Source organism: Mastomys coucha, unplaced genomic scaffold (genome assembly GCF_008632895.1).
Source record: "Mastomys coucha isolate ucsf_1 unplaced genomic scaffold, UCSF_Mcou_1 pScaffold21, whole genome shotgun sequence".
Classification (NCBI taxonomy): Eukaryota; Metazoa; Chordata; class Mammalia; order Rodentia; family Muridae; genus Mastomys; species Mastomys coucha.
This window is the reverse complement of record NW_022196904.1, coordinates 119,750,207-119,766,053: the sequence shown is the minus strand read 5'-3', so window position 1 is coordinate 119,766,053 and position 15,847 is coordinate 119,750,207. Positions and strand designations below refer to the sequence as shown.

At 48.5% G+C, this 15,847-nt stretch overlaps 1 protein-coding gene across 18 annotated transcripts in view; it reads right to left on the bottom strand.

Moving 5' to 3' along the window:
* The window catches only part of Tacc2 (transforming acidic coiled-coil containing protein 2), a 220,974-nt gene that overhangs the window by 81,240 nt on the left and 123,887 nt on the right, over positions 1-15,847 (bottom strand). For 16 of the 18 annotated variants that reach the window (XM_031388530.1, XM_031388533.1, XM_031388538.1 and 13 more), the window contains one exon: positions 8,751-8,885. The exons of the other annotated variants lie outside the window; for them this stretch is intronic. In XM_031388530.1, the coding sequence (XP_031244390.1) occupies positions 8,751-8,885 (135 nt within the window). The remainder of the gene's footprint in view (positions 1-8,750; positions 8,886-15,847) is intronic. 18 annotated transcript variants of the gene reach the window in all.

The following is a 15,847-nucleotide window of genomic DNA, read 5'->3' as shown; positions in this document are numbered from 1 at the left end:
TCAGATTTTACACCACTCGTGTGTAGTCTGTTTGTCAAAGCCGAATCCCGTGCCCACCTGGCCAGAGCCCATCGTCCCGTGGAATAAGGGACCCCGCAAGAAACCCCGGTCCGTGGCAGTAAGTCTAGTTGCTCCATTCTGGACTGAGAACCCTACCTGCCAAGTCTCCATAGCAACAAGGTGTGATGTGATATCTGACTAGTTGCTCCACCCTGGGCTGAACATCCCCACCTTTCATATCTCCATAGCAACAAGGTTACATACAGGGAAGCAAAAGAAACTACCAGGACATTTTTGTTGGCAAAGCCCCTGATAAACATGATCACTTCTCAACTGGCTCTTTCTTTTCAGTAGCTTTGTGGGAGATGTTCACTGCCAGTGGCCACAAGACAGAGCCATAGCCTAGCACAAGAGACATGAAAGAAATACTGGCAAAAGACTCAGTGCCCACCAAAAGCCCTTGAGGAAGGACACCATCAAAATCTACAGCAGCAGTTCTCAACTTGTGGGTTGCGACCACCACAAGGTTGAATATCAGTCATCCTGCATACCACATATTTACATTAGTATTCATAGCAGCTGCAAAATTACAATTAATGAAATAGCAACAAATAATTTTATGGTTGGGGTCACCACACCATGAGAAGCTGTATTAAAGGGTCTCTCAGCCTTAGGAAAGTTGAGAACCACTGAGTTGCAGCTGATTAAAATAAGTCAGTCATTCTTAAAGTCTCAAACATTTCCCCGACTATTGATGGCAAAATCTGGATTCATTCAGGGGATTCATTCTAAATGGCTCTTCTCAGGCAATGATTTTCTTCAGCCTTTACCAGACATCCTTTCCTGGAACTAACTTTATAGACCAGATCCCTAAATAAAAACAAGCAGGTTGACCCAAAACAGGCTTTTGACTCAGTAAACCCACTGCCCTAAGTCCAGGTTCCTACTTAGAAATAAAATCAATTTTTTTTTCTTCTTTACCAGTGGACTCACCTGGGCCAGGTGACTGCTTCTGTCTAGCTTCGAAAACACAGCCATTGCTGGCCATCTTTCTCCTCGGTAGTAGCCTTTTACACTAAGAGTTTCAGACGCATGCTACAGTCTACGTTCTTAGGAGAGCTTTAACTGCTTTGACTGTAGCTGTGTGGATCCTCTGAGTTCCTCTGGCTCTTAAGCCTCCTGGCCTTGGAGACCTTTTGTACTAGGAATAAAAAGGTCTTTTAAGAAGAACATTACGGTGTGAGCAGAACCGGGAATGGATACGGCCAGGAAGGACGCAGGGCTGGTTTCCCCAGCCAGACTGGAGAAACAGGCTAAGCGTGGTCACCTGGCCATCTCCAGGACAAGGGATTCTTAGGGGCTGCAGGGAAGCCACTCAGCATGAAAGGGCCTCCCAGAGGAGCATGCTAAATAGCAAATCCAGAAGGCCCAAGCCTTGTGCCTTCCCTCCAATGAGAGCAGAGAGACAGCATCCTGTGCAAGCCTCAGAAGCCATCAACACAGCCTGGCACAGTGCCACCCCTGCTTGTGAGCAGTGCAGTAGAAACCAGGCTCAGAACTGCTGACTCAAGGCTCCCTGAAGAAACAGAAATCCAGAGCGCCAGGCCAGAAATAGTAGCCATGAGAATCTACCGAGAGCATGTCTGTGGGCAGAGTGAGTAAATGAGTGTGTCAGCATATGCATGGTGTGTGTGTGTGTGTGTGTGTGTGTGTGTGTGTGTTACCAAGTCCTAAAAAAATCACCTTCTTTCCATAAAGATCCCAGGAACCCTGTCTGTAATCTCTCCTCATCCTTGTCCCCATGGCCGGATGCACGAGCATACAACTGCCTGGAGATGCAGGTTGTTTTGCTCCCTCTTGAATACTTAGCTCTTTTTTTTTTTTTTTAAAGATTTACTTATTTATTTTAGGTAAATGAGTGCTCAATCTGCATGTACACTTACATGCTAGAGGGGAGATCAGATCACACTATAGATGCTTGTGAGCTACCATGTGATTGCTGGGATTTGAACTCAGGATTTTGGAAGAGCAGGTAGTGTTCTTAACTTCTGAGCCATCTCTCCAGCCTGAATACTTTGCTCTTTAGAAATTGATTTGTACACATGAAGACAATTGTCCTGTAACCTCAGAGTGACCCGAGTCTTGCCCTGTCTTGCTGACCTTATGGAAATGTTGGGGAAGATCCCGGGGTATAGTCTCAAACAACATATGGACGCCATCTGCAGGGTCACCACTCCATCTCTAGCACCTGGCTTCAGGCTTAGTCAGAGGAGACACTCCATAGACATGAGTGGATGGGTGAATGAGGAAATGAGCCATAGGACAGGCTCAGGTCCTCTCTAGCACATAGCTACCACCATAGTTCAGGCCAACACTGTCGCCTACCTGGACCATAGTGACAGCCACATGTTCCTCTGACCTCTGACCTCTCCTTTCCATCTATCCTCCTCTCCTATCAGAAATCACCCTGAATTAAATTCCATCTCAACGCTCCCTTGCCTGAAGAGAATAGATGGATTTCCTTTCTCAACATCTTGGGTCCCAGTAACCCCCAAGACCAACTATAAGCTTCCTGTCATTCTGGAGCTAACCTGCAACTGTGCCCATGATCTAGGTACCCTCCATCAAGCCTGCCTGGCTTCTCCTATCTGCTGCAGTCTGCAGGCTGCTCCACACCCTCAGGTTGTCTTTCTTCACTCTTTATTCTCACCAAGAACCTGATCACATTATGAACCCCTCTGAGCTATTTGCTTCATATATATTTGATTATCACTTTGAGCCCTGTGAGGTGGTTACTACTACCCTCATTTTAAAGATAGGTAAACTAAGGCTCAGAGTGGTCAGGTAACTTGTCCAGTGTCACACAGATTAGAAATAGACCAAAGGACATGTCTCTCTTGCTCTACACTCCTTCCCTACTCCATATCGTAGAGTTGTAACTGGCCTGGAAGACATAAAGGTATTTTAAAAAGACACATCTGTCAGTGTATCAGGCTATTGAAACTAAGAGCCCCAAAGAAATAGGTTTCCCCAGGAATCTCACGCTGAGGAGAGAGCCAGAGGAGGGGAACTTGCCTCCCTGGGTTGTATTTTATACAACTTTCTATAGACTTGACAGATGCCATACAGGATGAGACAGAAGCACAGATGGTGATGGGTCTGTGTGGGCAGGACCTTGACTGGGACTGCTCATAAGCCATGTCCTAGATCCTGTATTTAAACTGCGATCTCACTTCAAGATCCCAAAGACAGGCTTGGGATGGGGCAGAGAGGCTCACTGGATCTCGTCTCTCTTCCCAATGTGGCTAATTTGAATAGATCTCTATTATTGTTATTATTATTATTATTATTATTATTATTATTATTATTATATTTAATTTTGCTTTCTACTCTAAGTTTGACTCTTTTAGTGGGCTTACTGAGGACAAGCAGCTGGACCTGGCTTGAGGCACAAGTTATGACCTCCAAGTTTGATACCAGAGTGTAGAACAGATTCAAGTAGGATATGGCTGCTAAATCACTGGGTAAGTGGGTGGATGAGTGGATGAATGAATGGATGCGTGGGTAGATGGGTGGATAGATGGAGAGGTGGATGATTCCCTTCCAGGCTACTCTAGAACCTCAGAATCCAGCCCAGAGGGGCACAGGGTGGAGGTTCAACAGCTTTCCTCCAGCTGGGCTCCACCCATCAGGACTAGGGTTACTGTGTTCCCAGTCCCACCTCTCATCCCCTCTCCGACCAAGGGAGCAGTGGCAGGGGAGGGATCCTAAGGCCACTCTTCCCCAACTGTTTCCAGAGAAACGAAGCTGCTTTGGACTGTACCCCTTCCTTCTAGAGAGGGAAGCAAAGCTTCCCTTTGCCCTGAGCCCCCAGATGAAGCCACTGAGGTCGACTTGCTCAGTGAAAGCAGACGCACACAGCAAAACCTAGGTACCTAGCAGCTCTCTACTCATGAAACGGAGATAAAGCAGGAGCCAGAAAGCCTGGGTGGCCTGCCTGTGTTTGTCTCAGTGGGAGGGAGATGTTGTAAGTTCGTGCCTAGGATGACATGAAACAGAGGATCTCAGTACAGAACAATGGCTGGAACCTGGCTTATGGGACACTGGAATAGACCCCAGTCTGGTAGGCACAGGGTCTAGATGACAGAGACTCCCCAACAATCCAGCCTTTCCTGACATCAGAAGATTATGCAAGTCTGCTATTGTTTGTGTATACTTTGGTTGGTCCCCACAAACCCACACAGGAGTTTCATCCTCAAAGCCACGGCTAAGGGTGATTTAGAGGTGGTAACTTGGGAATATACTTCGGTTCAGATATTAGTGTAGAGAGCCCTCTGATTAAGTCTTGGACAGAGCCTAGACAGACTCTTGCATGTGATGCTCTGTGGTGAAGCAGCCAAGAGAGTTGGAGGCATGCTTTCCAACACCCATGCCTTCCTGTTTGGACATTCCGCCTCCAAATTGGTTAATTAAATAGATGCCTCTTCTTGATAAAGTTACCCTGCCTTGGGTATTTCATTATAATAGCAACCAACAGAAAACCTAATCAAGACTCTACTTACAACATGAATTACTAGGGTGAGGAGATCACAAAGGGGCTGAGTGAGGCTGCGCAGTGGTTCCCACGGAACTCCAGTCTCGGCTTCGGAGAGAAGCAAAAGCCCTGTTCTCCTCTCACTCAGGAAAAGCTCTTGAGTTTTGGCAAGCTTTGGTAGAGGGATGGAAGCTATTTGGGCTACACGGCAACAGTGTGTCAGAAAGCTTGGCAAGCCTACAGGCTGTGGTTTAGGGCAGCATTTCCCATAGTGCATTGCTCTCTGGGGCCCCTTCATGGACACTTTACCCCTGAGAGAGCTGAGCTGCCTCTCCAGACTGCTTTCTCTGGGCTTGTTCAGGTAGGTAGTCCAAAGCCAGGTTTCCAAGCCACTGACTCTTAAGAAATGGATGTCCCCAGAAGGGACAGTGAGAGATCAGGTTGGAGCTCAGGGGTGATACTCGGTTGGGCCTATGTGCCAACATACCAAGCTTTTGGCCCAAGGTCTGCAATGTTAGCTCAGGTTGCACTCCCACGAAAGAGGGCTTCCACCTGGCATCTCTAGCCTCTCATAGCTCTCCCAACAGCACAGGAAGGTCAGGAGAAGGCCTCAAGAGGGCCATGCTGGAGGAGACAGTAGTATGGCCAGAAGCATGACATAGCAGTCACCATCTCTCCCCCGGGAGAAGCTTGTGGCTTCAGGATGGTTTGTTCAGCAGAACGCTAAGTCCTCTCTAAGTGGGTTCCCCTTCCTCTCTGTTCAAGGTACATCTGTTCTCCACACGCATGTGGCCAAATGATCACCAGTGGGTACAAGGGAGCGGGGAAGAAAGCTATTTGCCTGGAGTATGGGGTTGTAACAGCATGTCCACAGCAGCCTCCAGAAGCGGGAGGCTGCAGAAGGTGCCCAGCAGGCTTGCAATAACTGAGCAAGCATCCACAAAACTAATGAGATGTGCCTTTTTCCAGGACACCAGGTCTTACTGCTGGCTTTCCCCTTCCAAGTCCTAACATGGAGAACAAAGCCACGGCCGTGGGGCCTGTGGTTGCCTGTGCCTCATGAAAACACAGGAGGCAGCTGGCCCTGACAGAAGAACCTCCACGGAAAATGGAAACAGAGCAGGGATACGACCTCTATCCTGTAGCCAAAAGAACTTCAGACTCTGGCCAGGCTGGTGAATCAAACCTTCCATTTCAATGAGATGAAGTGCTAATTTGTGTATTATTGAAACTAGAGTTGGCCCAACCAAGGACTCATTGGATGGAGAAAGACATGATTTACATGGACGCCTGCATTCAGGCACTGGCCTTATAATTAACAACATGGAGACAGAGAGATGGAGGGCACCCTTACACAGGCGACGGGAGCCCAGAAGGCCCATGCTGTGTGTGCAGCTGAGCCAGGGTATGAAGCCCCTGGGCACATCAACCATCAATCCTCAATCGCCTGCCTCCCTGACAGGCAGCTACCAAGGCCTTTTAAAAATGCAAATCTGATCACATCACTGTTCTGCCCAGGGGCTTCTGGGCACACTTAAAAGGCAGGCAAGGAATCCCAGGGCTAAAGCTGTGTGCAACGAAATACAGCAGCCTTGGATTAGAGCCCAAAGTATAAAATAAATACCCATGAGTCCACACTGAGATAAATAAGTGATTGAATACATTAGTAAATGTGGGAGAAGAGACTAACCTCCCATGCAAAAGGATCATAAATAACTTATGTAGGCCTCCCCCCAGCAGAAGGGAGAAGAGTTCCTGCCCTGCAGTGGGGCAGCACACGCTGACATCCTCGCAGAGGCTGTGGGACAGTCAAGGAAAGCCAGCCAGCCAGCCAAGTCAACACCAATAGCCATCGGCTGTGCTGACACTGGGACCCTCCATTTTATAAAAATGATACCTTTAGGCCCGAGAGTTGCCTCAGCAGTCAGATGTGCCTATCGTACCACCTGACTGTAATCCCTGGAACCCATGTAAAGGTACAAAGTGAAAACCAGCATCAAGAAGCTGCACCAACCAAAGAATACACATGGAACGACCGACCCATGGTGCTGGCTACATATGTGGCAGAGGATGGTCTTGTTAGACATCAGTGGGAGGAGATGCCCCTTGGGCCTGAGGGTGTTCAATGCCCCCCTCCCCCGTGTAGGGAAGTGCCAGAGCGGGAGGATGGGAGTGGGTGGGTGGGGGAGCACCCTCATAGAAGTGGGGGGTGGGGAGGGGACGTGGGAGAGGGGGCATTCCGAAGGGGAGACCTGGAAAGGGGAAACCATTTGAAATGTAAATAAAGAAAATATCCAAAACAAACAAACAAACAAGCAAGCAAGCTGTCCTCTGGCCTCCGAATAAACACTGTGACATGTGCTTTATATTTAAAGCAAAAAAGACTTATTTTTGTTTTGTGTTTGTGCATGTTTTGTCTGCACGTAAGTGAAGCATGTGTATGCAATGCTGACAGGCACCAGAAGAGGGCAGTAGATGTCTTAGAACTGGAGTTATAGGCAGTTGTGAGCCAGTATGTGGGTGCTGGGAACTCAACTGGGCTCCTCTACAGAAGTAGCCAGTGCTCTTAACTACTCAACCATCTCTCCAGCCTTTGTTTTGTCTTGTTTTGTTTTTTAAAAGGAACAAAAGAAAGTGATACTTTGAACCCTTCATCTTCTTCCAAAACTCATGGCTGCAGTCTAACCATAAGAAAGACATCAACCGCCAGGCAATGATGGCGCATGCCTTTAATCCCAGCACTTGGGAAGCAGAGGCGGGCAGATTTCTGAGTTCAAAGTCAGCCTGGTTTACAGAGTGAGTTCTAGGACAGCCAGAGCTATACAGAGAAACCCTGTCTTGAAAAACCAACCAATCAACCAAACAAACAAACAAAAAAAAGAAAGACATCAACCAAGTTCCAGTTGAGTGGTACTCTGACCAGAACTGTTTGAACTTATCAAGGTTACCAGATAAGACAGACCTGAAAACTGCCACAACCAAGGGGCACGTAGGGAGAATAAAGGCAACAGTGTCCAGACTGACATCTGGGACAAGAAAGGGCATTAAAGGCAAACTACAGAACTCCACATAATGGAGACTATAGTTAACAAGAATGTACCAATATGGGGTCAGTAACAGTGTCACATTGGTACAAACAATACTATCAGCAGAGGGAACTATGGGTTAAATAAATAGAATAGCACTTTTTATCTTCTATATTCTTCGGTAAACCAAAACTGTATTTAAAAAAAGGTAACCACCTGGCCTGCCTGCTGAGCCTCGATCCACTCCCCTTAGAGGCTGCAAGCTCCAGCCTCTACTCTCTAAAGACCCTTTAGCTCTGCTCCCCTGCCATGCACGCCTCCTCAGCCCCCAGGGTCCGCACGCATGTAGATACTCCCTAGGCAATAGTTATTCCTTCCACAGAGTCCTCAGCCCACACAGAATTAACCCTACTGAGCCATCATGTCCCGGGAGAGCATCATCCTGTCTCCAGAGACCTCAAGGCTCCACAGGGCCAGGCAGTATGTATCTTCTAGACCTGTGCCCTGTCCCTGGCATGGTGCCTAGCCAGAGCAACTCAAGTCCGAGAGTCTGGCTCTCAGATACATAAACAACGAACAAGATGGGAAAAGTGCTGGAATGGAAAATCCAGGAAATAATCATTCCAAGGCACACCACAGTCATCTTAGTGCAATCTGTGTGAGAGCTTTGGGAGTCTTGGACACGGAACAAGTGGGTAGCTCACATCTCTTAGGCCCAGGAAGCAGGAGGTAAGCTCTGCATCCCCAGGAACTGGCTGCATCAGACAGTCACCCTTGGATAAATTTGACATGGTCACATAACCACAACAATAGTCGAGATTCAGGACAAGCTATAATGTTACAGTGAAGATCTCCTTTTAGCTCCCACCCTGGCCACCATAATACTTCCCATTCCTTGTAGTTTTGCCTTCCCCACAGTCTCCTGGAAGTGGAAACCTACAGAGGGAACATTCTCACTCACAGACTATCGGTTCTGCCTCTCGGGAGTTCTTGCCTTGCATACTGCATCCCTGCTACAGATGAACTAGCCGCTTCAGGAAGCCAGGCTACCAGCCAAGCAATTACAGACATGGTGTCAGTGCCTTGCTGGCGCCCTCCTAAACCCAGCTCACCCCAGGACAGAGAGAGTGAGACCACCCAGGCTCGCTCTCTCCTGGGCAGCTGCTATAGGAGCAATGCTTGTAGATTACCTGTGTATGTTCTTGGGCGGGTGTTGGCAGGAGGCAGTGGGGGCTTCTACTCCAGGACCAGCTGTGGAAGAAGCTGAGGTTGCATGTTCTGGGACCAGAGGAGCAAGACTTGCATGGGCAACAGATGGGGAGGCGCTGGGGACACAAAGGGAGAATTATTTCAAATGGAATTCGGCTCATTAATGGCACATTCATCCGTCCTTTCTCACCCCACCCAAGCCACCCACATTTATGGAGTGGACTATTTAAAGACATAGTGCACTGCTCCTTGGGCTCCCCTGACTTATACATGGTGGAGGCTACAGCCTCCAGTTCCAAGTTCCTCCCTCATTCGACTCCAAACAACAACAACAACAACAACAACAAAACCCTGGGAATTCATTAACTGCTCAAGTGTTTTCTTGTCTGAGGTTTGTTTGAAGATTTTTATATAAAAGTATTCTAACAGTTTAGTGCATGCAATGAAATTCTGAGTTGAAAATTAAAACACAGTTCTGTAAATTCTCCACAATTTGCCCCCAAATTTCAAGAGAGAGAAAAGTATGGGTGTATGAGCTATTGGGTTACTGAGGGACCTGTACTGGGGTCGGGGGTGGGGGTGGGGGGGCTAGGTGACAGCTCTGCCTAGGGCCCAGAAGGATTATGAAGGCAAGTAGCCTTCATATGGTAGACGTCTGCCCCCTCCTGGACAGCCAGGGGACCTGCCAGTGTGCAGCGGCCTCACAGGATACGCCTGGAAACACAAGCCTTTTAAAAGGCACCAGCTCGGAGCCTAAGAAGTTCTAACTATCTGTTCTGGCAAAAAGCAAGGCATCTGCAGCCTGGGAACTGGTTTTCAATTTTTCCAGCTCCTGCAGCCAGCCACAGAGCTGTCAGCCGGGAGCTGGTCAGCTGACAGCCTCTCAAGAGCCAGGCTGGAGCTTGGTGACTCCGAGGCAGGGCCTGAGACCCAGGCTGCAGGGGCAGCTGGAGTCTGAGGCTTTGCAGTCTGTGGTGCAGGATCCCTTCTTCTATTAGGGGCAAATAACCATAGGAGCATTGGTTTCAGAGTCACTGTGCCATGCTCGGAGCCAGCCTTGCAGGCTCTGCCTCCAGATCAAACCTGGCTCTGAAAGACAGCAGCCACTGCATTAGGTGCCCAACCCCTAAGCCCCGGAAAAGGGAATGCTCATTCCTACTTAAAGCCCCGTGGTGATTTAGCAGGCTCCACAGAATCAACTCCTGCTTTGTCCTTCCCTCCCTCCCTTATGGCTCTGCCCAAGCCTCTTTTGTTCCCATAACAGGCCTAACTCCTGGGCAGGCAGCTCCTCCCTTGGTAAGCTAGCAATACTTCACCCTCTCGTATCTAGCCCACTTCCTAACAGAGTCATATGCACACCTCCATGTGGCTGCACTTGTCCCGTCTTCCCCTACCTGTCCCATCTTCCCCTACCCTTGGAAGATAGACCATGAAAACCAGGAGCCTACAAGACTGACTAGAATTCAATAATTATTGAGAGTTAGATATTTCAGGTCCAAAATAAAATTGTCTTGAGCCATCTTAGCTTCTAAATAGACATCTATCTACCCACCTATGTGGTGATCCATCATCCTTAAAACCAAGGTAAATTGTTTGGAATATTCAGACAGACCTCTAGCTTCCTTCCACAAACCCAGAAGCTAAGATAGCATCCGAGGCTGTAACAGATTTCTCCACTTCACTGTACCTGCCTACCTGATGTTCCCACCAATGGACCTGAAAATTGTCTTGATTCATGACTTTCTTTGTTCTGTTACTATAGAAACATCATGAGGCTACATCCATGTTGATACATAGAATTTGGGTTAACCTAAATAAACTTCTATTTTATTCTTACTCCCTTTGATGTGAGAGCTGTGGTGGGGTTTTCGGGTTTTTGTTTGTTTTGGTGTGTATATGTATGTACATGCATGCATGCATATGTGTGTTTGTGGGTACACACATGCATTTGCCACAGCACACACATATGGATATCAGTGGACAACTAACTCAGACTGCCAGGCTTCATAGCAAGTGCCTTTACCAGCTAATCATCTCTTCAGACCCACTAGCTGTGCTTCAGCATTGACAGCACCCATATCTGCGCTCTGCTCCCCAGTGATCCAATATCTAGACAGGCTATGAGCAGGAAGCAGCAGCAACATCACGCGTGAAGAAAGAGCCCGTGACATCTACGGGCTGAGAGAGAGCTGGAAGTCACGTTGCCAGCTCCTCAAGGGCCCCACAAGGTTGGGGATAGAGGGAGTGGATCCTAGAAAGCTATGATCCTTATAGGACCTTAGAAGCTAACCCACAGTGAATAAAAACTGAAAGATAAGCCAGGCATGGGGGTCCACACCTATAATCCCAGCGCTTGGGAAGCCGAGGCCTCAGAAGCATCAGGACCTCTGTGCCAATCCTAGGCTACACAGTAAATCCTTGTCTCAAAACAAAACACAAGAAAGAGTGGCTGCAAATGAACAAGGCAAACTGCTGAAGGCTGTTTAACCTACTTCAGAGAGAGCCATTCTGAACAGCCCTCATCCAGGCTTACAATCAGTGGCAAGCCAACTGCTGGTGGGCACACCTTTAATCCCAGCACTCAGGGAAGGCAGGTGGGTCTGTGAGTTCAAGGTCAGCCTAGTCTACATGCTGAATGCCAGAACTGCATAGACTGTTTCAAAGCACGGGGGTGGGGCTAGGGGGTGGAAATAAAGCACATTGCTAGTCTAATTTCAGCTTTCTCCAGAGACTCTTTATGAATCCCAGGCAGATTTAACTTAATTAAAGGTACACAGACAGATGAGGTGGATGAAGCGGTTGTTGCTTACAATTGTGCTACTTTAAGGGTTCACGACATTAGGTTGTGAGGGAACCACACAGGTTGTGTAACCACATAGGTTGTGTTACCAGAGGGTGGGGAAGATGGCCTTGGACCTGTGGTCCCAGGACAGCTGACAGCTGAGGATGGACCATGGATGCCCTTAGACTTTAGCTATTACTGTTGCTCTCAAGAATGCCATGAGGCATTTTCCAGCATCACCCAGGCGACAACATCTCTTCAGTTTAGTAGTCTGGACAGCCTACTTGTCCTTAAGCCAGCATATTCCCAAAGGACCACCAGGCAGCTCCCTCCTCTCTTCCCCTCTAACTGGCCTCCTCCTCCTCCATAGCCACACCCTTCCTGCCCTGGCCAGTTCCCACTAGCTGAAGGCACCAAACAAATGACTCAACAGCCCAATTAAGAACGGAGCCTCCTCCCCACCGTAGCCAGTTCTTGGCCCATCCATGACTGAGGTAGTCAGGCCCCAACAAGGGAAGCTGAGTGACTCACTACCACACTTGAGCACCATAACCCCTCCTGACCCCTCCCTTCTCTCTGTGTCCTCTTCAGCCCCTCCTCTCCTCTCGAGCCTCCTCCTCCTCTTCCTAGTCTGGACACTGACACCGGAAGTCAGGACTGTGAGATTTTCCTGTTCTCAGAGGCTCAGGATCCCTGATCACCTTTTCCACTGAGTCACCACCTCCTTCTTCCGGAATCAGTCCTCTCTTGTCCAGCCACCTCTGTGGCCCAGGCCTTCCTCATCTTAGCAGAACTCCTGGGGTATCCAGGAGTAGATACCTCAGGATTTGTCCCCCTAGGTTCAAGTTCCCTCAGTCACCAGAAGGTCCAGCTCAAGTCTGGTCAGGACGTTACCTCACCTAAAACGCTCTCCAAGTCCTCATGAGCCCGCAGGTGAGCCACACACAGGCCCATCTCCACAACTCCCTGCTCCACACAGCAGAGGAATCCTTGAGTCTCCCAAGCAGTACCTTAGCCTATTTAGCCCTCCATCTGGAGGGGGTCTTGGAGTCCTCACCTGAAAGGGAGACAATGGCTACCAGGCCCTCTGAACATCTGGTAGTTCTCTGAAAGCATGCTTACTCTCCTGCTAGACCAGGAGCCCAGAGGAGGCAAGAGTCTCTGCCATCATGGGTGAGGCACACTGAAGAACATTCCACAAGCAGCAGCCCCTTCCATCCCTTACCCAGAAGCACAACCTCTCAGGCCACTGAATGTGGAGCATGTGTTCTGTGTCCTGGGAAAAGCAGACCAGGCCATGGAGTCTACACGTAAAAATGTAACTAAAGGCAGGGTAAACTGCCCGCCATGATCTAACAAGCGTCAGGAATTCGAGAAGCAGTCAGCCACAGGGCCTTCTCAGTGTGGCACTGGGAGTGACAGTTCTTGGAGTCACATACCCAGAGAGCCTGCCCTAGGCCTAGATCCGAAATGGACCTTAAGTGCACTCCCTGCTCCCTCCCACTTCCTGAGAGAACACTTGGCTGCAGACAGGAAGGCGGTAGCAGTTCCTGGTCAACAGCCTTGGCCAGCTCCTGTCTCTGTTTAGCCCCACATAGCCAGCCATGACCATCTTAAAGACATCATTCTCAGGAAGGCGGCACTTTATAGCTGGGAGCTGCTGCCCAGCACCACACTCCCAGCCAGTGCTGGGTCCCCCGGGTGTGTCCACCAAATCCTGCACAAAGAGGGCAGAGCCCTTCAAAATGGACTCGATTCCATTTCTACCTTCTCATGGCGCCTTCAGAGTAGTCCCGCTGTCCTCTGAAAAAGGGTGGACAGGGAGGTATGCAAAGTCCCTCTGGTTGCAAATATCCATGATCCTTTCTTCCCATGGAAGGGATTAATTAATGTTTTCCAAACCATAAGAGTAATAAGGAAGCCAAATTCAATAATTTTTTTTTTTTTTTTTTTTGGTTTTTCAAGACAGGGTTTCTCTGTGTAGCCCTGGCTGCCCTGGAACTCACTCTGTAGACCAAGCTGGCCTCGAACTCAGAAATCCTCCTGCCTCTGCCTCCCATGTGCTGGGATTAAAGGCGTGCACCACCACCACCCAGCTAGGAAGCCAAATTCAAATTCATGCAGAGCGTTCCTAATTTTGGAAGATAAAGAGAAAATCTAATTTAATTTAAACTTTTTTTTTTTTTTAAAGAATTGAACTGACAACTAGAAAAGACATAAACCACCCTGATTTAGCAGCCAGCCAGGATTTATCCTCAATCAAGATGTTGTTAAGCCCAGCTAGACAGGACCTTTGGCCGTCTAGGACCACTACCGGCAGGTCACTGTCCCTGAACTGGCATTTTGCCAAGGTCCAGTGCAGCAACTGGTTCCTTTTGCAATTCGGCAGCCATGCTAACCTGCCCACAACAGAGAATTCAGTTGAGTGACTGGTGTGCAGACCTGGAGGGTGACCGCCCAGCTACAGACAGGGAGAGCCCGTCCCCAACACTTATTCTTTGATTCCCTGTTCTGGGCTTTTGAGTCCTTCTTGGCAGAGTTCCCGCTGAACTGATAGCAAATTTCATTTCAGAAATCAGCTGGGGCTGCCAAATGAAACCCCTGTCCCAGGACAAAGACCAGAGTGACTCCAGCTGTCACAAGAGGATGATAACGGCCCCCAAGGTACAAGCGGAATACATCATGACCTACTGGGCCAGATGGCCATCTTATCTCCCATTTCACAGCACCGTCTGGAACGCATTTAACACACAGCCTTCCCTTACAGGCTCTTGATATTTTTCATCCTCGAATCCCCAAGTGCACACACAATCACTCACATAACAGGGCAGGCCTTAGGGCCACAGATTTGGCTCAGACTGAAAGTGAGGAACAAGCTGCACAAATGGGAAAGTGCTCTGAAATTTCTGCTGTGATAAACACTGGACATTCTGCCTGTGGTGTGAACTGTGGAGCAGGGAGCAGAGCTGCGACCTCTGGAAAGGTCCAAAGCCTGACCGGAGAGGTGCCACATATCCAGATATTTCCAGTCTCTTAATGAGACCTACTTACACATGAATACCAGTTCCCCAGGCTGTAGAGTGTATAAACATCACCATCATGCTGATCTGCAGATTTCAAAGAGTGGAGATGGGGGGCAGGGCAGGGGAATGGCAGGTCAATTCCTCCCCTGGGTTTTACCCATTCTCCCTGCCCCCAAGCCTGCACCCAAAAGGAAGGACAGTATCCTCCAGCTTAGCCCAAGCAGAACTTCAGTCAAAAGAAAATAGTAACTCGAAGAAAAATCATGAACATCATCATCCCCAAGCGATAGGAGAGAGGTAGATTGTGCTTGAAGGTCTCCAGTTCTCACTGCTGTCACTAGCAGCTCGCTGGGGTTCCTGTTCATATGTCTCCTTGTATGCCCCGAACACATGATGAACATACAAATAGATACATAGGGGGCAGGAGATATGGCTCAGCGGTTAAGAGCACCAGTTGCTCTTCCAGAGGTCCTGAGGTTCAATTCCCAGCAACCACACGATGGCTCACAACCATCTGTAATGGGATCTGATGCCCTCTTCTGCTGGTGTATCTGCAGGTATGCATGCAGACAGAGCACTCATATACATAAAATAAATAAATCTTAAAAAAAAAAAATTAGGCACAGAGAACAGAAAGAGGCTGGTCTCTGATGTCAAGGACATTTGTGCACAAAACTCAAAAGTCCCTACACAGAATAAATAGCTCACAAATCTCAAAATATCAAACAAGAACAACGCCGCTTTTTAGGATTAGCCATTCAAAACTGTCAGTATTTGACAACTGCCAATCTGGGATCTCATGATCTAGTGGCTACCGGCTGGGAACACAAAGGTTATAAACAAACAAGGGGCCCTCACTCAGTGCACTGGGCAGAGAGCACGCAGCCCTGCAAGGCAAAGGAGCCTCTTACAGAACTCTGTCCTTCAGGATGGATAATTCCTTTTCTACATTAAAAAACAACTTCTCTACTTTATGATCCAGTAACTAACTGTCTGATTATTAAACAAAGATTCAGCTAACCTTTTGGGAGACAGTCAAATCTGCTCAAAGACAAAGAATTATATTGTGCAAACTGATAAAAACCAAACCCATATATGATTTGGAAACAAAGGAAAAAACAGAAGCAGGAATCCTGGGTTTCCTCAGTCTCAAAAACAAGGCCACCATGCCCACCAGTGCCACGGCAGCTCCCAGGGCCACCATGCCCACCAGTGCCACGGCAGCTCCCAGGGTGATGCCTCCCAGGGCCATGGCAGCTCCCAGGGCCATGAT